The sequence below is a fragment of the Dipodomys spectabilis genome, unplaced genomic scaffold (genome assembly GCF_019054845.1).
Source record: "Dipodomys spectabilis isolate Male_0828 unplaced genomic scaffold, ASM1905484v1 ptg000108l, whole genome shotgun sequence".
NCBI lineage: Eukaryota > Metazoa > Chordata > Mammalia > Rodentia > Heteromyidae > Dipodomys > Dipodomys spectabilis.
Window position 1 is genome coordinate 979,232 of NW_024870785.1, and position 24,792 is coordinate 1,004,023.

Consider the following 24,792-nt stretch of genomic DNA (forward strand, 5'->3'; position numbering starts at 1 on the left):
CGGCCCAGTCTCCCAGCAGACCTGGCAGCAGTGCGGCAGCCGTTTCTAAAACCAGAGTTCTGTCCTTCACTCCCTTTTCCTGACTGTTAATGGCTGCTATGCTAGTGTGCCTTCTGCAAGTCTTTTGCTGGCTGAGCAGATTTAACACGCTACAACATGGAAATCCCTTCTGTAGCATCTTGTCTGGGACCCCCAGTTCTCCTGGTATTTTCTTTTATTTCTTTTCATATTGCCTACGACACATACAGTACCCACTGTCATAGCTTGATGTGAGGTAACCTCACATCTTGTGAAGTTATAATTCTTGGGTGCCATTAAAGTGGACCCATTTCAATCCCTTACAATAACAAATCCTTGATCAAATGAAAGTAGATTAAAAGGTATTTTGATGTCAAAAACTGTAGCCACTGTCCAGGAAGATAGACTTCCCCCCTATAACTCTGCAAATGCAACTTCCTGTGGACACCTAGCCTTTGCCAGGATTCTGTATGAAGACTGGTTAAAGGCAGCGATGGGAAATGGGTGACCACAGCGCCCTTCCGGCGGTCCGCTCACTTTATGAATACACATCTGAGCAGTTGATGTTGAGAGGGAAGCGCCAATTACTTAACAGATGTCAGAAGCTACAAAGATAGCTCAGGTTGAGAGTAACCAAGCCTCGGAACCATAGCGGTGCCATGCGGTCTTTGGTTTCATATATGATGGGGAGATTTTCCTCTCTGTGTTTTAGTAACTAGGACCAGTCTTTAGCTGATAAGGTCTCTACATATAATATCTGTACATATAACATCTTTTTATATGAGGTTTGCTCTTTATAATGTGATCAAAATCATTCTTTTAGTGGGGGCATTGCTGAGTAGCAACTGAGCCACTCTTTTTTTTTTTTTTTTTGGTCGGTCGTGGGGCTTGAACTCTGGGCCTGGGCGCTGTCCCTCAGCTCTTCAGCTCAAGGCGAGCGCTCTACCACTTGAGCCACAGCGCCACTTCCGGTTTTCTGGTGGTTTATTGGAGATAAGTCTCACGGTCTCTCCTGCCCGGACTGGCTTTGAACCGCGATCCTCAGATCTCAGCCTCCTGAGTAGCTAGGATTACAGGCGTGAGCCACCAGCGCCCGGCTTCTGAGCCGCTCTTATATGCTAGGCAAGCACTCTGCCATGAGCTACCCTTCAGCCCCAAACCATTGTTGATGTTGGACAAGTGTCCAGAAAACTTACAGAAATACCTCTGCTTTACAGAGATTGAAAATATATATTTCAGTTAGGACTGACTTCTCTACTGTGCCATTCTAGAATAACAGTTTTATAGTCTTGAAGCCAAGACCTATACAGCATAGCAGTGTGTAGATTATGCTGAAAACTAGGCTGGAATCAAGGGACAAGTTCTTTCTCTTTTGTCTAAAACCAGTTGTGTGACCTTAGGCAAATTTCTCACTTTGGGTGTGCTCTGTGTCTCTATCTCTGATTTTTTTTTCTGCCTCTATTTTGTGCCAGCAGTTCATCAAAAGGTAACCAAAATCATAGAAAACAAAGTCTTCTCAACCAGTAGCAGCTAAAATAATTTTGGCACAGTATTGCTTTCTAATATTTTAACAAAGCATTTTACGCCTGTGTGTTGTCTCTGTGACACACATAGTGACACTTTCGTTACCATCTTCACTGGTAACCCATGCCATCGCATTTTCTCATGATACTCTATGCAAGCGTGCCGGGGGATATGGCTCTAGTAAACGTGCATCAGGCCTTGGGGAGTTTGTTCCAGGAATGCACGTTAGTAGAGGAAAAGTGCTCAAGGACTCTAACACGTCTCCCAGGAAGCCATGAAAAGTGGGTAAGAAAGATTCTTGTAGCACAAGTGTGGTGGTGGTCCCAGTGATCACAGTAGTCGATGCCTGCTGAGTGAATGTGCCAGGTGTGGTGTTGACCACCTTACAGACGTCTGTATTAAACATGGCAACAACTGTCTAAAGAGATCCTATTATTACTTCCAGTTCTAAGTTAGAAACCTGAGTATTAGCCAAGCTAAACAGTGTACATAAAGCCTGCAGTTAAAAAGTAATGGAACAACATGAAGTTTTGGCTCTACCAATAAGCACAGCACAGAACGTACCTTACCTATGAGCTGAAAAGTTTAGATAGTGTGTGCAAATCCCTCACCATGGTGTCTGGCATACAACCGAGAACTTGGTGATTGTTTGCCTTGCTCAGGGCCATCAGCAGCCTAGTTGTCCTGGTCCATCAGCGTACCACATAAGCCACTGCTCTGCCGGTCAATTGACCTTGGATTTTGTTCACCAAGGCTATTAGAAGATGAGATCCAGTCCAGGAAAGCATTCTAGTATTGGAAAATCCAGTACTTATTCAATTCCATTTGTTTATCTTAACTCGCCTTCAAACCATAAAACAAGAGCGCATACTTGACAATTGCTTAGGTTTCTCGCAGCTCTGATGGCAAAATGCATAAAGTAAGCCATGATGAATCAAATAGAAGCCCTGATGATGTGGATTCGCAGAGCTCCCTGTGGGAGCCCAAAAGCCATTCTTAGCTCCGTTTCTGACGGGGATGCTTGCTTGAGACCTGCTGAGTATCAAATGCTAAAATGCCCTGAGATGGAGAGGAACACAAGTGCGTGGGCCCTTGTTGGGAGCAGCTGTGGCGACTGGGGAGGGGGACGTGTTGCCGTTGCCACTGCGGTCACCAGCCGCTTGTCTGACTGGCAGCCGCATTTACAGTCGGTCTAACCGGCAACCGAGTGACAAATTGCTGATTTACAAACGCTGTGCATAATCGTAAGCGCTAGGTGTCTCAGTACAAGCTTAAAATAAATGGCCATGGTCCGTGTCTTCCAGAAAGTCTGCGCCTTTAGTTAGTGCTCATACAAGATGGGGCAGAGTTGTTGGAGCAAACACCCTTTCCCGCTGGTAACCTGCAGGCTGTCCCACGGCAGCCGAGATCTCGGGGCTGTAAGCACCACCGCTTCCACACTCCCACAGCTTCCTGGAGAAGAGAATGCAAACAGTCATTTTATTTTTAAATCTAGCGCCGTTGTCACTTGTTGTACTTTCTACAGTGTTGTCTCTCTGGACAATGCAGTCATTGAATTCAGTGTCCAAGCGACACTAAGAAGTTAGAGAGTGCCGTAGAAGATCTTACTCCTCCCGCCGGGCGTGAGATGGCCGGGAGAGAAGGTCGGCAGAGAAGAAGCAGGATCTTGGCTACAGTTGTTCCCTAAGTGAAAAAAGCCTACGCCACAAATATGCTTATTTAGAAGTATCTGTGAAAAATAAATCAGAAAGTAACTTTTTACAAAGGTCGCATGCTGACAAGTCCCAGGTACCTGTGGGCCTGGAAGGTGGCGCGACGTGGAGACTCTCGGCCCGGAGGCCGCAGCACCTGCTTCCCGTGAGCGCTCACGAGCCACTCGCCCCATGGTCTGTGTTAACGCGTCAAGAGTCAGGAAATTCAGAGTGAAAGCTGAAATTCCCCTCTGCTGTGCACGCTCCTGTGGAGACCGTGTGCTTCAGCGTGGGTCTGGGCACCAGGTCTGCGTCTGCGAGTCCTGGGGAGCCGCGCTCGCTGGGGCGCGCAGGGCACTGGGAGGTGTGCGCTCTCGATCCGCCGCGGTGAGCGTCACCAGGAAGGTCACAGCGTCAACGCGCTGCGTTGCCCTTTGTCTCTGCAATGCAATTTAATGGCTGGACGACATGGCTTCACAGCTTTCTTGAGAACTGTGTCAGTGTGACCCCAAAACAAGAAGTTGCCGAGTGAGGATGGCCCGCTGCTGAGTAAGGATGGCCCGCTGTGCCCACTGCACCCGCTGCTGAGTGCGGATGGTCCACTGCGCCCACTGTGCCCAGTGAGGATGGCCCGCTGCTGAGTGGGGATGGCCCGCTGCTGAGTGGGGATGGCCCGCTGCTGAGTGGGGATGGCCCGCTGCACCCGCTGCTGAGTGGGGATGGCCCGCTGCGCCCGCTGCTGCGTGAGGATGGCCCGCTGCTGCGTGAGGATGGCCCGCTGCTGAGTGAGGATGGCCCGCTGCGCCCGCTGCTGAGGATGGCCCACTGCGCCCGCTGCGCCCGCTGCTGAGTGGGGATGGCCCGCTGCTGAGTGGGGATGGCCCGCTGCTGAGTGGGTATGGCCTGCTGCTGAGTGGGGATGGCCCGCTGCGTCCGCTGCTGAGTGGGGATGGCCCGCTGCGTCCGCTGCTGAGTGGGGATGGCCCACTGCTGAGTGGGGATGGCCCGCTGCGTCCGCTGCTGAGTGGGGATGGCCCGCTGCTGAGTGGGGATGGCCCGCTGCGTCCGCTGCTGAGTGGGGATGGCCCGCTGCACCCGCTGCTGAGTGGGGATGGCCCGCTGCTGAGTGGGGATGGCCCGCTGCGTCCGCTGCTGAGTGGGGTGGCCCGCTGCGTCTGCTGCTGAGCGAGGATGGCCCGCTGCGCCCACTGCGCCCACTGCGTCCCGGCGCCACTGAGCGGGGGGAGGGGTAGAATGCTAGTTAATGGATTCCTTTAAGAAGGAGCACCATTCCTTACAGAGTCTGAAAGGCTGAGAGTCTCCTCAATATCATAAGTTGAAAAACTTACCTGAGTCTGGGGGGAAAAACATCTCAGCTAAAGTATACTGGGGGGGAAAAGGCCACACAAAGCCTTTGCCGTGGTTGGCATGGGCAGTGTGATAAGTGTGCAAAGCCTTTGCCGTGGTTGGCGTGGGCAGTGTGATAAGTGTGCAAAGCCTTTGCCGTGGTTGGCGTGGGCAGTGTGGTAAATGTGCAAAGGCTTTGCCGTGTTAGCGTGGGCAGTGTGATAAGTGTGCAAAGCCTTTGTGGTGGTTGGCGTGGGCAGTGTGATAAGTGTGCAAAGGCTTTGCCGTGTTAGCGTGGGCAGTGTGATGTGTGCAAAGCCTTTGTGGTGGTTGGCGTGGGCAGTGTGATAAGTGTGCAAAGCCTTTGCCGTGGTTGGCGTGGCAGTGTGATGTGTGCAAAGCTGTGGCCCACGTTGCCTCCCTAGCGTCGACAGAGAAGTTTCTTTCACAGAAGCAGCGGTAGAGCAGGGCTGGATGTGGAGCCAGGCGGCTGGTGGAGGCTGTAGGGCAATCCCTTCATCTCGGCCATCACCTGTGTAAATAATCGCTGAGGTCATCATAACATGAGAATGGTACAGCCCTTCTCAGGATATATATATAACAGGGACGCTTTTATAACACTTCCTAACTCAAATGTCACCGCAACAGCTCTCCTAGGACTTCTGTGAAGCATCTGGATTCAGAAGTGTAAAAATGTGAATGACCAAAGAGCATCTAATACATCTAACGATGTTCCTGCTGACATGCAGCCGGTGGGCAGGGAGGGGCGCTGAGGGACCATCGACCCCTGGCTTCCCCGGTGTCCTGCAGGTCGCGTGAGAGCAGCCCGGGTCCCAAGTTAGGCAACAGCAGTGTGTTGTATTTCTTTGGTGCCTAGAGAAGAAGCATTCAAGTTCCATTATGAAAGTCAGCGAAATGGCAGAGGATGAAGAGGACAGGACCCATGACGGCTTGTTAAAGGCTGTCTTTGTGTGACCGCTTCAAAGCTCCTGGTACAATGTCTTTTACTTGTCCCTTGTGCCAAAAGCCTGAGCTCCCTAGTGTGCTTCTGTGTGAGCACAGGTCAAGGACATCTGGCCACACGCTGGAGGCTGAGCGAGGCAGGTGTCAGCATCCTCCAGCAAGTCCTGCACACACTCACTCGCTTCACCTGGATCACCCACGTACTTCCCCGCGTACGCTCCACGTCAGATCTGATGGGATGCAGCTGGAAGAGCTAATAAGGCAGGAAGACTAGGTAACGTGTCATCTTCCATGGATAAATGTTCCGAGAGAAAGATACGGTAAACGCTTTCAGAACTCAGTGGCTCTGTGCGTCTGAATGTCTCTTGTCTTCCCAGTATCCGGGGGGTCTACTGTCACCTCTGCTGCCAACAGCAGTCTTTTCCCCCGGGAAGTGTACCACAGAGCAGTCTCCTAAGGAATGAAAAATGGCCGCCTTGTTCACGCCGGTAGATACCACACGGAGCAGAGCACGGCTGCCCTTGTGCTCATTAGCATCCCTGGGCTCCTCTACTTATACGGCTGCAATAAAAACAGCTTCTTTACTGTCATCCTGTTGGTTTATACCAATCATGTCAGGTCCATAAACCATGGTGTATTAAAGTGTAATAGGCTGCAAAGAATACTAGGAAGATATTCAAGCCTCTCTTCCTTCCTCATTTCACAATTTACTACCTCGCTGATGGTACCCATAAATATGACTTAATTACACTTGGAATAGATCCCTATGTCCTCTGCATAGTGTTTTACTTGGACTGCTCCATGTGAATGCTACTCCGGAGGCTGGAATCTGGAGGATCACAGACTGAGCCAGCCCAGGCAGAAATGCCACAAGACCCCGTCTCTGAAACAACCACCAAAAAGCTGCTCTGGAGGCATGACTTGAGAGCTTAAAGCCCTGGCACCAGCGAAAAAGAGCGGGAACGATCACTAGTCACAGACTACTGTAGAGATGGCAATGAGAATCTATGAAATATTGTGGAGGTTTCTGGAAGGTGACAGACACATCGAGAGCAGAGGCTGCTGGGAAATGGCACTGCCAGACTGGCTTGAGCAGAGATGCACACAGCTGCCACTAGTCACGAACGCGGTATCCGAGGAAGACAGCGCAATGTCTGCACGCCTCAGCTCTCGGACTTGGGGTGGTTACTGCAGCCTTTCAGGAAAGCAGTGTCTCCCCCGTTAGACTGTCTGTCACAGACCTTGGTCGATGGGAACCAGCCGCCCAGCCATCTTCGACTGGCTGAACCGCTATTTCTCATTTCCTCTCGGGAGCTGAGGCCGGGCTTCAAACTGTGCAGGTAGCTGGGATCGTGGGTATAAGCCATCAAAGCCTGGCTCTATCGGCCGTCCTTGACATGAGTGTTGTAATGGTCTTGGCCGCCTGGAGCTGTGCCCTCTAACACTTAATCCATGGATGTACATGACCCGACCGCTCCACCCACTTGCCACCACCCATGTCTCTCCTCCTCCTCAGCCTCCCTGTGCCCTGAGACGCAGGTCCGTGAATAACCTTGCCGCGGACTCTGAGTGCTCACGTGGAAGGAAGAGCCTCTCACTTTAATTCAAAATTTAGGATGTTCAACTAGGAGATGAAGGTATGTTAAAAGCCAAGAAAAGCAGAAGGCGAGGCATCTTGCACTAAAAATTTAGCCAGACTGAATGCAGAGGAAAGCTCCCGAGGGGAATTGAAAGTGCTACTCGGGTGCCACGTGAATATCAAAGGGAAAAGCGGCCTTACTGCTGCTGAGAGGCAGCCTGGCGTCTGGATGCAAGACCACACAGCTGTGGTGCCCCGTGAAGCCACGCCCAACTCCTCCACGGAGTGACTGCTGAGCGCCCTGATACGGCCAGCCACAGTGCAGTGGGCGTGGGACTGCGGCTGAGAGTTCAGGCAAAGCGGCAGGCTCTGACGTGGAAGCTGCTGAGGAGCTGCCTTTCCAAACCCCCCAGTGTGGAGGACACAGCCTTCCGTGGGAAGGACATTCCGTCCAGGCCTCTTGTAGCTGCCGAGAAGTCCGCTACAAGTAAGCCAAACCCCATGTTCACCTGTTCCAAACCCTTGATCCCACACTTGACACATCTTAGTTCATTCATTCTGCATCATTGTAAGTTCAAGTTTGCGTAGGTAACAATACACATTATGTTACAAGTTGTGTATTTTCCTGATCATCCTGAAGGTATTACCTTGAGTTAGAAAGAAAACATGTAAAAAAAAAAAAAAAACAAAGAGCTTTACTAAATAATCCCTGCAGCTATGAGTTGTTGTTGCTGGGTGCAGAGCTGCGTCTCCGTGTCATGCGGTTATCTTATCTGGGCCTTTCTCAGTGCACTTATAAACATCCTGAATTTCCTAAAGAGTTGGGAGTGGCATGCGGTGTTATTATTCCCTTTTGCTCTCCCAAGTGTCCCAGAGGAAGCACAACAAAGCAGTATGACAAGGGATACAGTGGGTCCTGTCTCCAAACCACAGGGCAGCGCGGGAAGTTGCAAACCCATGAATCTGACATCTTGGAACCGCGATTGAAGGCATCGGAGTGACGAAATGACACCAGAGGTGTGTAAGGAAACAGTTTTAATCATAACCTTTTTTCTTTCACAGCCAAAAAGGAGCATAAAGCGGAAGAAGCTCACTTGGAGAAAGCACAGAAAAGGTAAGCAGCTTGGATGGTCTCGGGTCTTCCTTTGGCTGTTTATATGGTAGTATTTCCTAGTAGCATTTGTTAGTGTCACTGGTGTTATTACTGCCCTGAAGCATCCATCACCAGAGCTCTGCCCTCTCCTCCAACTGAAGCTCTGCTCGTTCACACGCTCCGCTCCCTTCTGCCCGCGCTCCTGGCGGCCACCGCTCTCCCTCCTGCCCTGTGACCCAGTGTAAGTGGTCGGCGTGCTGCTGCTGCTGCTGCTGGTGTGGGCTCATCTCACTTCCACAACTCTGGGGCAGCCGTGCTTTTCGTACATCTGTTAGACACTGATCAGCCTCTCACGGCCCCCCGGCCGCGTCACCACAGGACCCGGAAACCACGGGTTCCGATGGGCCCTGGCGGGCTTTCCTTTTTTGTGAGTTAGCCAGGCCAGCCATCTTGGCCCTCCCTCCCTCGAAGGAGGAGCTTACCGCGGTGGTCTCTCAGCCAGGGCCAGGCATGCGGGTTGGTTCTGCCAGTATCTGTCCTAAAATGACTAGAAGACTAAGTGAGGGGGAGTGAGCGTTGCAAAGGGAATGAGAAGCATTTCCCAGTTACGAATGCGAGTGCAACTGAGTGGACCCGAATGAGCATCTTCCTCCTGTCTGGAGCCCTGAAAACCCGCAGACAGCACTGTCTGGCTCACGCGACAGGTGCCAACAGAGTGAAAATGCCGATGAAAGCAGGATCAGGGAAGCCTCACAGTCTCCACGCACAGAGTGCTCAAGTCCTTCCTATCATCTTGTCATGGTTATCTTTGCAAATGGCCTTCATTTGGAATTCTGTGCCCATCTCTTGGCTAATCTCCGTGTGAAGCTTTCTTCCCTCGATGTATAAAATCATGCCTGTGTTATAGAGATATTTAGCACACAGACAAGCGACCATCAACAAGGGAACACTGGTACTGGCCAAGCCAATTCAGCTTCCAGGGTAAATGTCACATTTCTAATCCTGTGACGGGAAGGAGGCCGCCTTGAAGAGGCCAGAGCTGCTGTGCATTAGCCGTGCTAAGAGGAGTCATAAATCCTGGCTGTCAGCATTTTCCATGGCTCTGTGGGGAAGGTAGACTAGCTTTCATGTCATACATAAAGTACGTTAGACCCATCTTGAATGTAGAAACCGCAGTTTGTTTGTTGTGCTCTTCCAGGAGCCTGTGGTCAGTGTCGCAAGATTCGTGTGAGACTCAGTAAAGTCTTACGCTTTCTTCTCAAGAGAAACAGTTTTCTCTGAGGCGAAGGGATATTTGCTTTTCCTAAACAGTTCTCAGACACACATGTACGTGGATGGGTGCATTCCTCCCTGGCATCTCCACATGGAAACAAAATGTTTCCCTGTGCTGGGGCTCTTGGATATCATCTTCCCCTGAACTTGACAAAAGTTAGGCCAAGTGAGCGGGATGCAGATCATCCCAGGAATTATAGCTGAGAGAAGAGGAGCCAGAGGCTAGTGTAGAATAAGTTGTACAAAACAAAGTATGTGATGAGAAATCAATCTCTTCACAGCTAAATGCTAGCAATTAGAAACCTGGAAAGGCTTGATTGACCATTGTTTCCTGTCCTTAATCATCAGCAATTTTCTTTCTGTGTTCTTCTCCATGTATCAGTAGATCTCGTGAGGTTTTCAGTGATTCCTCTCCTCTGAGTCAAAGCTGGCCTTGGAGTGAGGAGCGTTGTCTGGGACAGCAGAGGGAGGCCCGGACCGTACGGGATAGCGCTGGCTCAGAGTGCAGCGTGGGGCTTTGGCTCTGAAGTCAGGTCGGGCGCGTCCTTACGGTGGCCTCACTTGCTTCATGAACTTCCAGAATACTTGGAGGGAGAATGCTGAAACGTGGTGTTTCCTTAGAAGTAAGCAAGCTGGGCCTCACGAAGTCCAGGGAAAGCCAGCGAGAGCAGATGGTGGGGATACGAGTTTCTGGAACTGCACCGGTGTCTCTGCTTCGTGGTCCAGCAAAGCCGAGGCCGTGAGGGGCTGTGAGCGCCACAGGTGACACTTTGCGGGTCCCGTCACGGCAGCCCACTGCAAAGCAGAAACAAGACAGTCTTCTGAGTGCCAAAAGGGAATGCTTTCCCCTCCTTATGAATGCACAAGTACATCTACAACTGCCCAGTGATAGCGTGCCCCTGTGGGGGGCACTTGCTGAAGGTAGCACAGAGGGCAGAAGGGAGTCACGGGTCAGCGGACCTGCTGCCCAACCTCACCCACCACTTTCCAGGCCTTGGTTTTCTCATCGGTAAATTGAGACTTGAAAAAGTCACCTTGTCGCTCCTTCCGGCTCTGGAGCCCTGGCCTCTACAGGAAAGTCCAGCCTGCTTGTCCAGGTCACGTCACCCTCTCCTCGTGCATGCCAGCGCTACAATCAGTACACTGTCCATCTTGAATGAACTAGACATGTTTACTGCAGGATGCTCCTTTGGCTTTAGTTGGTGTTTTGACTCTTACAGAATTGGGTTCTATGCCTGGAGCAAGAGTAGACTGCCACTTCAATTCCCGCTGTGCGTCTAAAATATGCACGTCTGGAATTATCACCGAGCCCTTAAATAGATTCTGCCTTTCTGCATTTACACACTTCTAGTCTTTTCTTAACTGTGGGCCAGTATTTTTAATTTGCATTAAAAACAGATTTGTGATTTACAGAAGCACAAAAAAGTTTATAGGGCTCAGAGCTGTAGCTCGGGCTTGGATCTCACCTAATTGTAGCCATGGAATCAATTAACAGTTCATCTGTGAAATGTGATAAAACCTTATGAGATACATATTGTCCAATAACTGAGGAGGAGATGAAAGTATACTTCATAATAGTTACAGGGCTTCAGCATTTACAATCACCATTGAATAGAGTTCCTTAAGAAACTCAGTATTCAGGATGGCCACACCAAAAAAAAAATCTGATGGAGTATTGAGTAATAAACATGCCCAGCAATTCCTGGTTTGATTAGTTTCCAACAGCCTAGAAAAGGGGACTATTTAACTGTTCTTGCTCATGGCAAATTAGCTCGGCGTGGAGGGGGTTGGGTGAGGGGGGAAAGATGGAGTTCAGAGCTATAAATGGCTTGAAGTGGAAGCCAGGGCCTCCAAGAAGGGCTGCGTGGGAGGCCCTGGCCGTCGGTCCAGAGCTTTCATGGGGCGGCTTGTGTGATACCTGGGAATGTAGTTTGGAAAACCTGAGTTCTTTTCCAAATTGACTGGAGATCACTTGTTACAGATCAGAGATAGTCTTTCATCCAAATCTTGCCTAGGCTCCATGTTTACCTTCTCGTATCCATATCAGGTTTTAAGATGTAGCTGTCCTCAAGAGCTTGTAGTCTAAGTCACGTAAGAGACTGAGAGTCGCGGGTGCCCAGTGATGAACCCAACAGCCAGAATATGCCAGGGCCCCGAACCTCGTTTTCCTCAGACATCCAACAGATTGTTCCAAGTGGGTTGTCGGGCCGCCTGCGGCGCATGCTGCAGGTGCGGTCGGTGTTAGATGTCATCACTCAACATCGTCCAGGGCAGATAACCAACATGGGTTTGAGAAGCAGAGCAAACTCAGGCAGTTTGATCTATGCACCCCTGGAACATGCATGCTGTTTTCATGGAGATCAGATGTGCCCGTTGGTTCCCCAGCCAAATTGCATTTCTTGGCAAGTCGGTCTGGACTTCCCTGGGTTTCCCGAGGCCAGTGGCCGCCCGCCCGCCTCCTCGCGCTCCCTGGCTCTGATGCTGACAGCTCCCCCTTCTCGCTTCCCTGCTTCTTACAGTTTTGAAACAACGGTGGGATATTTTGAGATGAAGCCAAAGGCTGGTGAGAAGGAGATCACACCCAGCTACGTGTTTACCGTGTGGTATGAGTTCTGCAGCGACTTCAAGACGATCTGGAAACGAGAGAGTAAAAACATATCTAAAGAAAGGTGAGGGGCTGCGTGAGGAGCCCAGCAGACGGGCCCTTTCAGAGCCGTGGGTGTGGGTGTGTGCGTGTGGGTGTGCATGTGTGTGCGCACGTGTGTGTGAGTGTGTGTGTGCGCGCGTGTGAGTGTGTATGCGCGTGTGTGTGCACATGTGTGCGTGTTTGTGTGTGTGCATGCGTGTGTGAGTGTGTGCACATGTGTGCATGCGTTGGTATGTGTGTGCGTGCGTGCGTGTGTGTGCGCGCGTGTGTGTGTGTCACAGTCAGTGTTTTCTTTGGGATCAAGTAGATGTCCAGGAAGGATTATTGCCTCGGGGCCTGGGGAGTGGTGGAGAGCTTTCTGTCCACACAGGCAGATACACTGTCAGGTCTGGTAAGCTGCACTTTCTAAACCACTTCCAGTTACTAGCTAGTCAATGAAAGGGGACTTGTGCTAATTTGCAACAGATTGCTTCTCTGTGCGTGCTCACGCTGGCCTGCACTAAATGGGTCAGGTCCCTGTTGCAGACAGTATAGACAAATAAAAGTGACCGCTTTCCCGTTAGTACGCTGCGCTTGCATCAAAGGGAGCTCTGCCAGGCAGAGGCCCCACTTCACACGGGCTGAGGCCATGCTTGGATTTACAGCGTCGCTGCTGACTCCCCGTGTCCTGCTGGGGACATCAAACTGCGTGCCGCTCGCTCCCGCCCGCTCCCAGCCTCCTGGCTTTATTAGGTGGGGGTCGGTGGGGCAGAGGGAGAGCACCAGCTCTGAATGTGGGCCTCTGAGCGTGTGTGTGTGTGCGTGCACGTCTGAGCGTGAGTGTGTGTCCGTTACCCTCGGGGACTGGGCTCTGTGCCTGTGTGTGTGCGTGTCTGAGCGTGAGGTTGTCCGTTACCCTCAGGGGGACTGGGCTCTGTGCCTGTGTGTGTGCGTGTCTGAGCGTGAGGTTGTCCGTTACCCTCAGGGGGACTGGGCTCTGTGCCTGTGTGTGTGCGTGTCTGAGCGTGAGTGTATGTCCGTGACCCTCAGGGGGACTGAGCTCTGTGCCTGTGTGTGTGCGTGTCTGAGCGTGAGTGTGTCCATTACCCTCAGGGGACTGAGCTCTGTGCCTGTGTGTGCGTGTCTGAGCGTGAGTGTGTGTCCGTGACCCTCAGGGGGACTGAGCTCTGTGCCTGTGTGTGTGCGTGTCTGAGCGTGAGTGTGTCCATTACCCTCAGGGGACTGAGCTCTGTGCCTGTGTGTGCGTGTCTGAGCGTGAGGTGTGTCCGTGACCCTCAGGGGGACTGAGCTCTGTGCCTGTGTGTGTGCGTGTCTGAGTGTGAGTGTGTCCATTACCCTCAGGGGACTGAGCTCTGTGCCTGTGTGTGCGTGTCTGAGCGTGAGGTGTGTCCGTGACCCTCAGGGGGACTGGGCTCTGTGCCTGTGTGTGTGCATGCACGTCTGAGCGTGAGTGTGTGTCCGTGACCCTCAGGGGGACTGGGCTCTGTGCCTGTGTGTGTGCGTGTCTGAGCGTGAGGTGTGTCCGTGACCCTCAGGAGGACTGGGCTCTGTGCCTGTGTGTGTGCGTGTCTGAGCGTGAGTGTGTGCCCATTACCTTCAGGGGGACTGGGCTCTGTGCCTGTGTGTGTGTGCGTGTCTGAGCGTGAGGTGTGTCCGTGACCCTCAGGGGGACTGGGCTCTGTGCCTGTGTGTGTGCCTGTGCGTGTCTGAGTGTGAGTGTGTGTCCGTTACCCTCAGGGGGACTGGGCTCTGTGCCTGTGTGTGCGTGTCTGAGCGTGAGGTGTGTCCGTTACCCTCAGGGGGACTGGGCTCTGTGCCTGTGTGTGTGTGTGTCTGAGCGTGAGGTGTGTCCATTACCTTCAGGGGGACTGGGCTCTGTGCCTGTGTGTGCGTGTCTGAGTGTGAGGTGTGTCCGTTACCCTCAGGGGGACTGGGCTCTGTGCCTGTGTGTGTGCCTGTGCGTGTCTGAGTGTGAGTGTGTGTCCGTTACCCTCAGGGGGACTGGGCTCTGTGCCTGTGTGTGTGTGCGTGTCTGAGCGTGAGTGTGTGTCCGTTACCCTCGGGGACTGAGCTCTGTGCCTGTGTGTGCGTGTCTGAGCGTGAGTGTGTGTCCGTGACCCTCAGGGGGACTGGGCTCTGTGCCTGTGTGTGTGCCTGTGCGTGTCTGAGTGTGAGTGTGTGTCCGTTACCCTCAGGGGGACTGGGCTCTGTGCCTGTGTGTGTGCGTGTGCATGTCTGAGTGTGAGTGTGTGTCCGTTACCCTCAGGGGGACTGGGCTCTGTGCCTGTGTGTGTGTGTGTCTGAGCGTGAGTGTGTGTCCGTTACCCTCAGGGGGACTGGGCTCTGTGCCTGTGTGTGTGTGTGTCTGAGCGTGAGTGTGTGTCCGTTACCCTCAGGGGGACTGGGCTCTGTGCCTGTGTGTGCGTGTCTGAGTGTGAGTGTGTGTCCGTTACCCTCAGGGGGACTGGGCTCTGTGCCTGTGTGTGTGTGTGTCTGAGCGTGAGTGTGTGTCCGTTACCCTCAGGGGGACTGGGCTCTGTGCCTGTGTGTGCGTGTCTGAGCGTGAGTGTGTGTCCGTTACCCTCGGGGACTGAGCTCTGTGCCTGTGTGTGCGTGTCTGAGCGTGAGTGTGTGTCCGTTACCCTCAGGGGGACTGAGCTCTGTGCCTGTGTGTGTGCATGTCTGAGCATGAGGTGTGTCCGTTACCCTCGGGGACTGAGCTCTGTGCCTGTGTGTGCGTGTCTGAGCGTGAGTGTGTGTCCGTGACCCTCAGGGGGACTGGGCTCTGTGCCTGTGTGTGTGCCTGTGCGTGTCTGAGTGTGAGTGTGTGTCCGTTACCCTCAGGGGGACTGGGCTCTGTGCCTGTGTGTGTGCGTGTGCATGTCTGAGCGTGAGTGTGTGTCCGTTACCCTCAGGGGGGCGGGGCTCTGTGCCTGTGTGTGTGCGTGTGCGTGTCTGAGCGTGAGTGTGTGTCCGTTACCCTGCTTGCCCTGGCTGTGGGGGGTTGCCACTTTCTGGTAAAGATGGCCCTGTGTTTAAACTCCAGATAGGTCTTGCCCCTAACTTGGGAACAGCAGATACAGGAGGCTGTCATTCAAAATGATGGGGAAGGAGCCACAGGCTCCCACGCCTGTGTACTGCTCGTTGCTTCCTGGGCCCGAGGGTGTGCGTGTGTGTGCGTGCATGTGTGTGCGCGCGTGTGCGCATGTGTGTGCGCGCACGCGTGTGCGTGTGTGCTGCATGTGTGCATGTGCGTGTGTGTGTGTGTGTGTGTGTGAACTGTGGCACCGCTTCCTGGTGCTGGAGTGGGGATAACTCTGTCATCGTTTATGTAACACTACCCTATGCTCTTGTGCCTTGCTGGTGAACACTAACCAGTATCCTTGAACTAGTATCAGGCACAACTCCACAGTGGTATAGAAGAGACATATGGGTTTACCTGAAGATGAGCTGTTTCATTAGAAGAGCAGTTTGCTGCATGATGGCATATTAATAACATTACATTTTCCTTGTCATGTAGTCAGCCTTAGATAAAAGAGCAAATGTCCATGTCTGGGCACAGACCCGGAGCCCCTCCTCCCTAGACCTTCCGTCTGCGCCTCCCGCCTCTGCTGGCCCGGGTGGCATTCTCACCTCCAAGCGAAGCATCCCATGTGCTCTCCAGGGACAGCAGCCATGCCCAGGGCTGCGGGAAAGCATCTAGACGGCGCAACTCAGCGCTCCCTCCACTCTGTGACTGATGAGTGCCGTTACTTAGTGTAGAGGGCCCTGGCGGCCCTCTGGTGGCATGCGTGTTTTAGGATGGAGTGGGATCCAAGCAGTGGCTCTGACCTCGTCTTGCTCCAATTGTCACGAGCCCCTGAGCCTGCAGGCCGCTCCTACAATCCTGGGAGCCTCCGTGTCTCCTTTTTCCTTGCTCTTGAGTTCGTGAAGGAACTGTGTGGCATCTCAGTTCCAACTTCGGACCCGCCTGCAGTGCCTGGCGGTGACTGGGGGAGACCGAGGCAGGAAGAGCTGCTCCCCCGAGTTGGTAGATGTCTGCCGTGACTTAGCCCCACTCTCCCAGGTCTTCTTGGAAGATATTAATCATTTTTAAATTGAGAGAGATGCGCAACTTATTTCCCTGGGTTTATCTCTGTCCAGCATTGCATTTGGTTGCTTATTATAGTTCATCAAGACTACATTTTGTCCTCAGAGGCAGCAAGAACTTGTATGTGTGTGTGTGTGTGCGTATCTGTAAGAAGTTAACCTGGTTCTTGCTGTTTCTTTTATCATCTATCTTTACTCATTGTCTGCCTCTTTTTCTTTCTTTTTTCTTCTTTGGCCATTTAATTGCTCTGAGCTATAGGACCCATACTTATGAAGTTTTCCAACACCTAGGAACTCTCAGCACTGTGCCCACATGTGCCCACTACACACAAACCACCCACAAAACGAGCTGTGAATTTGTAAAAGGTGAAGAAGACCCCAGGGTCTGTCTCCAGGAATAAAAAGTCTGGGCAAACAGTTCACCTTGGGCCACAGCAAACCTTAAAAGTGCCATTAAAAAAAGAAAAAACAAGCTGGGAAGGTGGCTCAGTGGTAGAGCGCTTGCCTTGCATGCATGAGGCCCTGGGTTCGATTCCTCAGTACCACGTAGGCAGAAAAAAAAAAAGCTGGAAGTGGCGCTGTGGCTCAAGTGGTAGAGCGCTAGCCTTGAGCTGAAAAGCTGAGGGACAGCGCCCAGGCCCCGAGTTCAGGCCTATAACCGAACCCCCCTCTCCCCCTAAAAAAAACTAAAAAAAAAAACTCATAATGGTTAAGTAAGGAGGGATTTGGAGTTTGGTGAAATGCAAATAAGAAATTTCATTATGCACATAGCTATAATTTACACCAGAGGGAGGGAATAAGCATTTTCTTTGGATTTTAATCCAGCCAAAGACCACAGGACTTTGCTGCTCTTGTGGCTAACTGGGCAGCTTCCCTAGCTCTACAACAACGCGTTCCAGGGTGCCAGAGTTACCCACAGGGAGTTCTCAGAGCTCTCGTCCCCAGGCTGCCTTAGGGCCAGAGCTGGAGACCAGGGAGGCCGTACCTGTAGACATTAGAGGAACTCATTTATTCACATGAAAAGTTATTCCCAGAAAAGTTCCATAAGCTAACATTTGTATGAATTGAATTTTGCTCGGCCACTGACATATATACACAACATTCCAGTAATTTCTAAGACAGTAACTTTTCCATTAATAGTTAAATGGTCTCAACTGTATACAACTAACTGCTAAGAGCCCTCATGTTTAAAAAAAACACCCTTAGAAATAGTCATCTCCTAGTTAATTGGAAAAACTCTGAGTTTTTCTAAGTCACATTGGATAGGAGTTCGGTGCAAGTACACAAATACCTAAGTTATAAACAGTGTTATCATTACCACAAAGACACAAAACCTCCTCATCTCCTAAGCAGGACATGGAAAGATGACTACTGCACAATTGCAAACAAGCCACAAATAAGAAGAAAATACAGTCAAGAGGCACTAAATAGACACCTAGTATCCTGAGTTTAGAGGAGAAAATGGTCCCAAGGAAATGGGAGGACTTTGGGAAGATGATTAGCCATAAAAAGGCCACCCTCAACAGACCCATGATGTGCTAGCGGGGAAATACAGGAGACCAGTGGCTCCCTCGCCGGACAGACCTCCAAACACACCGGAGAGCGTGGCTCCCTCGCCGGACAGACCTCCAAACACACCGGAGAGCGCGGCAGACATGCGGGCAAGTCTGCTGAATTGGCGAGAGGGAGAGAAGTCTAAACAGCTGTGGTTTGAGGACACCTGCCCCCCCAGACCAAGAACATGCTTTGCCTTCAGCTGCGTCTATATACGCCTCCTTGGCAATGCTATTGGACTCCGGTGGCCACGAATTCTCTCTCTGTCCCAGCTCTATGCAAATTAACTACACAACGATAAAACGTGGATTTGACTCCTTCGAAAAGGAAAAGGAAAGGATGTCCTAAGAAGCCACACTCTACAAAGCTGTGGGCCTTGGAGACACTCACACACACTCAGGGCCTGAGCTAGCCTGACCCGGTGCCCGCAGCCAAGTGTAACCCAGCCGAGTGGCTGCGTGTGCTTACAGCACCGTGTTAACCCCTCCCATCTAATAACATCTGTTATTGTTAAATATGCATATATTTAACACATACTTTCAGAATATCATGATGTCTCAGGTGATATTCACTCTGGACTTCTATTCCAGAAGAATCTAATCTAGGGGGTCACAGCCCACTACCCCCCATCCATTTTCTCCAGAATCCTGAGAGTTGTATTATACTGTACTTTGGGTACCTAGTGATTTGATTTTCATTTAGTTAGTAATACTGCACATACTTTGTACCTTAGGTAAGTTGAAACTCCTTAAAGATCAGTACAATGTCTGTACCACTTTTTCTACATTGCCTTTTATTTCCTTACACACAGTAGGTACTCAGACTGATTGTTTACTGAACAAATGAACCATCACTGTATCAGTGGCAGATTGTCAGACATGTATTTAAATTTAGGGGTCACTTTTACCCAGAATCTACCATCTTAATTATTTTGTTGAAGGGAATGCACATGCTTATTCTTGATGGTGTTGCTTTCCATTTGTTTTTAAAAAGAATAACAAAAAAAAGTGAGAAGTGAAACTCTGAGTGTGGTGCTCTGCCAAGCCTGGGAGCCTCTGCAGAGCCTAAATCGAGGCCTCAGAGAGCATCTGTCCACACCCCATTTCTCAGCTTGGCAGAGAGCCGTGGAAACCCAAGGTAGGTCTCTTCATTCAGCCAGAGTACTTCAAGCTGCTTATCTGAGGGGCTCTGACAGCCCCGCCTTGGGCAGGGCACGGCGGGGGCCGTCCAGGGAGCAGCTCCGGGGGCGCCAGGCAGGCTCCGGCCCCAGACAGTCTCCTCACCTTTCAGCGAGGTGCAAACAGGCTCCGCTCAGCTCCAGCTTTTGGTGAGACTCGGTCCGTGGCACAGGTTTCAAAACTGAAAAATGGGGAGTTGGTGTCTGCAAGCACATGCCTGTCTTCAGTATCAAAACTGGAATTGTCGCCCAGAGATGAGCTGTGCATTTCCACTTCACCTGCAGATGTACAACACAGAGCCGCCTTCCTTTCCAGGCTGCCTCCCACAGGCCTCTCCCGCCAGGAAAGGCCTTGCTGCTTCCTCTCACTCTGCACCTACCTCTCCGGACTGGCTGGCAGCGTTGGGTCTCCCGAGTGCTGAGCGATTGGCGCTCGCTGGCCGCACATTCCAGTGCGAGTCTGCCCCTCTGCTCGCGCCTCCCCGGGGCCTGGAGGAGAGCTCTGCAGACAGAAGCAGTCAAAGCCTGGGCTCTGCAGGTGACTCCACGAAAACTACCAAGGGGTTGATTTGTGTCGCGGCAGAAAGTTGGTCTCCAAATTCCTCTGGTGCAAGAAAAATATGTTAGGAATGGGGTAAGGAAAGTGGTCGCATGTAGGAAGTAGACATGATAGGCTAACTGATCACGGGATCACTTTTAAAGAACAGATATTGCCCTGTGACCAGCTAAGTCTTCAAGCTGGAGAACTTTGTGACCCTGGCTGCCAGTGAGGCTCATCTGAGGGCCCCTCCTGAGAACGAGGCTGATCTGAGGCCCCCCAGAACGAGGCTGATCTGAGGGTCCCCCCCAGAATGAGGCTGATCTGAGGGTCCCCCCCAGAACGAGGCTGATCTGAGGGTCCCCCCCAGAACGAGGCTGATCTGAGGGTCCCCCTGAGAACAAGGCTGATCTGAGGCCCCCCAGAACGAGGCTGATCTGAGGGTCCCCCCCGAGAACAAGGCTGATCTGAGGGTCCCTCCTGAGAACGAGGCTGATCTGAGGGTCCCTCCTGAGAACGAGGCTGATCTGAGGCCCCCCCCAGAACGAGGCTGATCTGAGGGTCCCCCCGAGAACAAGGCTGATCTGAGGGTCCCCCAGAATGAGGCTGATCTGAGGGTCCCCCCCCAGAACGAGGCTGATCTGAGGGTCCCCCTGAGAACGAGGCTGATCTGAGGGCCCCCAGAACGAGGCTGATCTGAGGCCCCCCGAGAACAAGGCTGATCTGAGGCCCCCCCAGAACGAGGCTGATCTGAGGGCCAAGGCCAGGGTGGAGAGAAAAGTGGAGTGAAGGGGGAGCCTGGGAGGAGGAGCATGCATCCGTGCGCGCGTGTGCATGTGTGTGTGTGCATCCGTGCGTGCGTGTGTGCATGTGTGTGTGCATCCGTGCGTGCGTGTGTGTGCATGTGTGTGTGCATGTGTGTGTGTGCATCCGTGCGTGCGTGTGTGTATGTGTGTGTGCATGGGTGCGTGTGTGTGTGCATGGGTGCGTGTGTGCATGTGTGTGTGTGCATATGTGTGCATCCATGCGTGCGTGTGTGCGTGTGTGTGCATGTGTGTGTGCATCCGTGCATGCGTGTGTGTGTGCATGTGTGTGTGTGCATGTGTGTGTGCATGTGTGTGCATGGGTGCGTGTGTGTGTGCATGTGTGTGTGTGTGCATGTGTGTATGTGTGTGTGTGTGTGTGTGAATCTGAGGTCTGCTTGGCCTGCTCAGGACAAGTGGATTATCTCCCATGTCTGTGGCTCTTTTCTCTGCGTTTGACTTTTCTGCCCTTGGGAGCATTTCACCTCGACCAGCAGCTGATGTTTTCAGCAGCTGTGGTCAAGGTGTCTCCTTTCTGTGGAGTGCAGAAGGATCCAGGTCTTTTCCTTTATGACTCCTCTAGGTCTCCTGTTCTTTGGGTAAATAAGTAACTTCCAGTGCATTGAATACTTGTAGGACTCAGCATCCTTCATCTTGCCTTATTTAGGACTCAGTTGGTTAATCGATGACCAGAAAGGAGTTCTTAGGATAGATGCAAAATGTAATTGTTTTACCACTTTGTATTGACTGCCCGTGAAAGCTGTTTAGGGTGTGAAGGAAGGTTATGGGTGCAGGTCATTCACAGTCACGTAGACACTTGCTGGGGACTGAGTTGTGCTAGGAGACACAGACACTGGGAGGTATGCTCGAAGCCTGGCACTGTCCTCCAGGGGGCCTCTGGGCCAAGAGAAACAGGATACTTGACCAGTTTTAAGATGAAAAGCTGTAAGTGCCTTAAGTTGATGCACAAAGTGCTTTTTCACTTGAAAAAAGAAAGAGCAATTACTCCTAAGAGAGATGAAGGAAGCTTTCATGATGTGAGGCACTTAAGCTGGGAATAGGAGAATGGGGAGAGGTGGAACACATGGAAATGGGTAAGACCACCATTGCGAGAACAGCGAAAGCAAGATGAAGAGCTGAGAAAAGCCAGGGCGGACAGCGGGCCGGCAGTCGCTCAGCGCCGCGCTGGGCACTGACCATGGCAACACAGCAGGCGCGTGGACAGCGGGCCGGCAGTCGCTCAGCGCCGCGCTGGGCAAGATGATGGTAACGCAGCAGGCGCGTGGGATATGGAGGCACACGTCTTACGTCTTTCATTTTTACAGCAGCTTCTGTTTAGATGCAGTATTACTCCAGTTTTAGCAGGTAAAGAAATTGGGGAAGGGTGCATAAGGCTGGCCTGTCCAGGGCCTGCCTCTGATGACTAGCATAGAGTTCCTATGAAAGCAGGCCTGGTCCTGAAAGGTAAGACAGACAGACTGAACTCAGCCCAGGATGCTGGATTGCTCGAGAGCCGGCACTCCACGGTTCGGTAAGCTATTGGGTTGGTCCGTGAGGTGTATTAGAACGCAGCATTGCCTGGCTGCGCGTGGGTTCTTCTGTGGCCGCTTCCGCACACCCGCGAGCATCCAGCCCACAAGCCTCCAGTGCTGACTCCCCGGCCCAGGGCAGGCAGCGCTTGTGCATCCTGCTGCAGCTGACTGGGAGCCAGTGCCTGTGCGGGAGGAGGGCGGGGGAATCTCAGAGGTCTGCACGCTGTTGAGGCCGTCCTGATCCACGGGACGGAATGAGGGGAACCATTTGGGACGTGCGGTTATCTGTTCTCCAGCCCCCTTACCCTGGGACTGTCCCAGCCACAGGGCCGACCCTGTGTGAGAGCAGAGACAGGGCTGTTCCCGCCCCAGCTGGTTACAGCTGCAGTGTTTTGTAAGACCTTGGGAGAGCTTAGGAAATGAGGAGCACCTCTGACGCTCTCTCTGACGCCATGTGGAAATCACTGTCATATTTATACCATATTTCCCCTTCTGGCTATGACTTTTAGAACCTGTATTCAGGTGGTGCTTTGGTCAGCTGAATCTCAGGACTGTAGTGTTGGTTTGTTTTCAGGATGAACCTACATGTTACTACTATAAAACAGTACTTGGGTATCACTCCATATGTTTAGCTTGTAGCCAGTCATGCATTACTTTTTGAAAAAATGTGAAAGGCAGCTGGGTGCCGGCGGCTCACGCCTGTAATCCAGCCACTCAGGAGGCTGAGTTCTGAGGATGGCTGTTCAAAGCCAGTCCAGGCAAGAAAGTCTGTGAGACGTATCTCCAGTTAATCACAGAAAAAGCCAGGAATGGCCCTGTGGCTCAAGTGACAGAGCACTAACTCACCTTGAGCAAAAGGAGTCTAGGGACAGTGCTCAGGCCCAAGGTTCAAGCCACAGAACCAGCAAAAAAGAAAAAAAAGTGGCAGACAGACTTGCCGTGTTGTCCAGGCTGGTCTCAGTCTCATGGGCTCAAGCATTTTCCTGCCCAAGCCTCTCAGTAGCTAAGACTACAGGCATGTGGCACCACACTCAGGCTGTGTAGTCTTGAAGAGTTCCTCGTCTCCTGATGGAAGGTTGTCTGTTAGTGAATACTTGCATGTGACAGGCGTGCTGGGTGTTACCCGTGTGTCAGTGATTTACCTCTCGCCTTGACTTCACGATGTTGGCACTGTTGGCCTGTTGATAGACAAAGGCACTGAAATTTAGAAAATTGAACAAACTTACCCCCATATGGTGTGTGTGTGTGTGTGTGTGTGTGTGTGTGTGTGTGTGTCTAGTGTCAGTCGTGAGGCCTGAACTCTGGGCATGGGCACTGTCCCTCAGCTCTTTAGCTCAAGGCTAGCACTCTACCACTTGAGCCACAGTGCCACTTCTGGCTCTTTCTGCTTATGTGGTGCTGAGGAATGGAACCCAGGGCCTCAGGCACGCAAGGCAAGCGCTCTACCACGGAGCCGCCTTCCCAGCCCCGGCTGGCGTTCCTTAACTGCGCCGTCTCACTTCCTGTTGCCTGAGTTCCTTGGGGAAGGAGCTGTGACCTCTGACGGATGACATTTGCAGGAAAGAAGACACAGTCTCTGAGATCAGGATCACCCCTCAGAGTGGGGGTGTGCTGTCCACTCCTGGGAAAGGGCTTGCAGGGGCCGGGGCTGTGGACTGGCGTCCACCTCCCACCCCTCACCACCCACGTCCTCTACCACCACCCAGCGGTCACTGCCACATGCAAGACGTGGGTGGGAAAAACTCTGAAAGGTGAGACCAGGATTCAGGGGTGCAAAGGAACTGTTAGTCCCCTCAAAGAGACAGCAGTGCTGACGGCTCCACGGGGCTGGGAAAGCACTGGTAGGAAGGGAAACCTGGCTGGGGAGCAGCCAGGCGGAGGAGGCATGCATGAGGCTCCCTTTCCATCCTCCTCCGGCCTGCATCCTGTGCTCTCCAGCCTGGACTGGATCCCTGCGGCGCCTTGTTCCCTTGTTGGGTGTAGCCACCCGGTGACCACAGGTGGCAGGGTGGTGCTGACACGAGACCTGTGGCAACACTGAGAAATGCCTGGCCTCAGGGCAGCTCCATGAAGTATGTCCTCTTGAGTTATAGGAAACAGTCACCTTTGTCTGATGTTCTAGTGGCACGTTGGAGTGATTGGAACTAATTTCTACGTGTGGACAGCTGGGTTACTGAGAGATGGAGAGAGGGAAAAAGAGGGAGAGGGGAGGAGAGAGGGAGAGCTCCAAGCTTGACTCTGAACAAGCAGGTGCTGCGCAGACGGCCCTCCCGAGCATTGTCCACACTCACAGTCCGCCACAGTCATCCCAGACAAGGAGACACTCGCTTTGAGCCTTCACATGGAAGCAGAGTCTGCATTGAAAAGTGTAGTTCCACGCAGCGTAGCATGGTGGGCAACAACATACCACGTGTACATTTAACATCCCAGAAGATGATCGCAGAGCTTGGAGGTTGCTGTCACCCACGTTCTTGTCTTCTCTGTAGATCACATGCTGAGGCACGTGCTCACCACTGCCGGTGGCTCTGGGAGCGCCCGTGCCGCTCGGGGCTGATGCCGGGCACCCACACAGCGTGGTCACTGCCAATGGCATCTGACCCTGCGTTTCTTGGAACATCATCCTGTTGTTATGTGATACTTATTGTTCAGAAACACTTGGATTTCTGATCATCCTGACTGCCTCCTTTCTCTCCTTTATTCCTCTTCTTGTCTTTGCACTCTCCCTGCCCTACCTTGTTTCTGTTTAGATTGAAAATGGCTCAGGCATCAGTCAGCAAGTTGACAGCAGAGAAGAAAGTGGAGACCAAGAAGATCGACCCCGCCGCTAGTCTGGTAAGCTGCACCTTCCAGCGTAGCCTCCAGATCCCCACTGGAACTGGGGTGTACCAAAAAGTGCGTCTGAATTTAAAGGGTAAACCTCAGAAGGAAAAGACGCAATAGCTGTGTTCCCAGGTCACATTCCACA

The 24,792-nt window shown here is 52.2% G+C and overlaps 1 protein-coding gene across 1 annotated transcript in view; it reads left to right on the plus strand.

Moving 5' to 3' along the window:
- Fmn1 (formin 1) overlaps positions 1 to 24,792 on the plus strand; it is a 219,472-nt gene that overhangs the window by 191,461 nt on the left and 3,219 nt on the right. Inside the window, exons 13-15 of the mRNA XM_042687827.1 lie at positions 8,185 to 8,236; positions 12,007 to 12,156; positions 24,575 to 24,659. Coding sequence (XP_042543761.1) covers positions 8,185 to 8,236; positions 12,007 to 12,156; positions 24,575 to 24,659 — 287 coding nt within the window. The remainder of the gene's footprint in view (positions 1 to 8,184; positions 8,237 to 12,006; positions 12,157 to 24,574; positions 24,660 to 24,792) is intronic.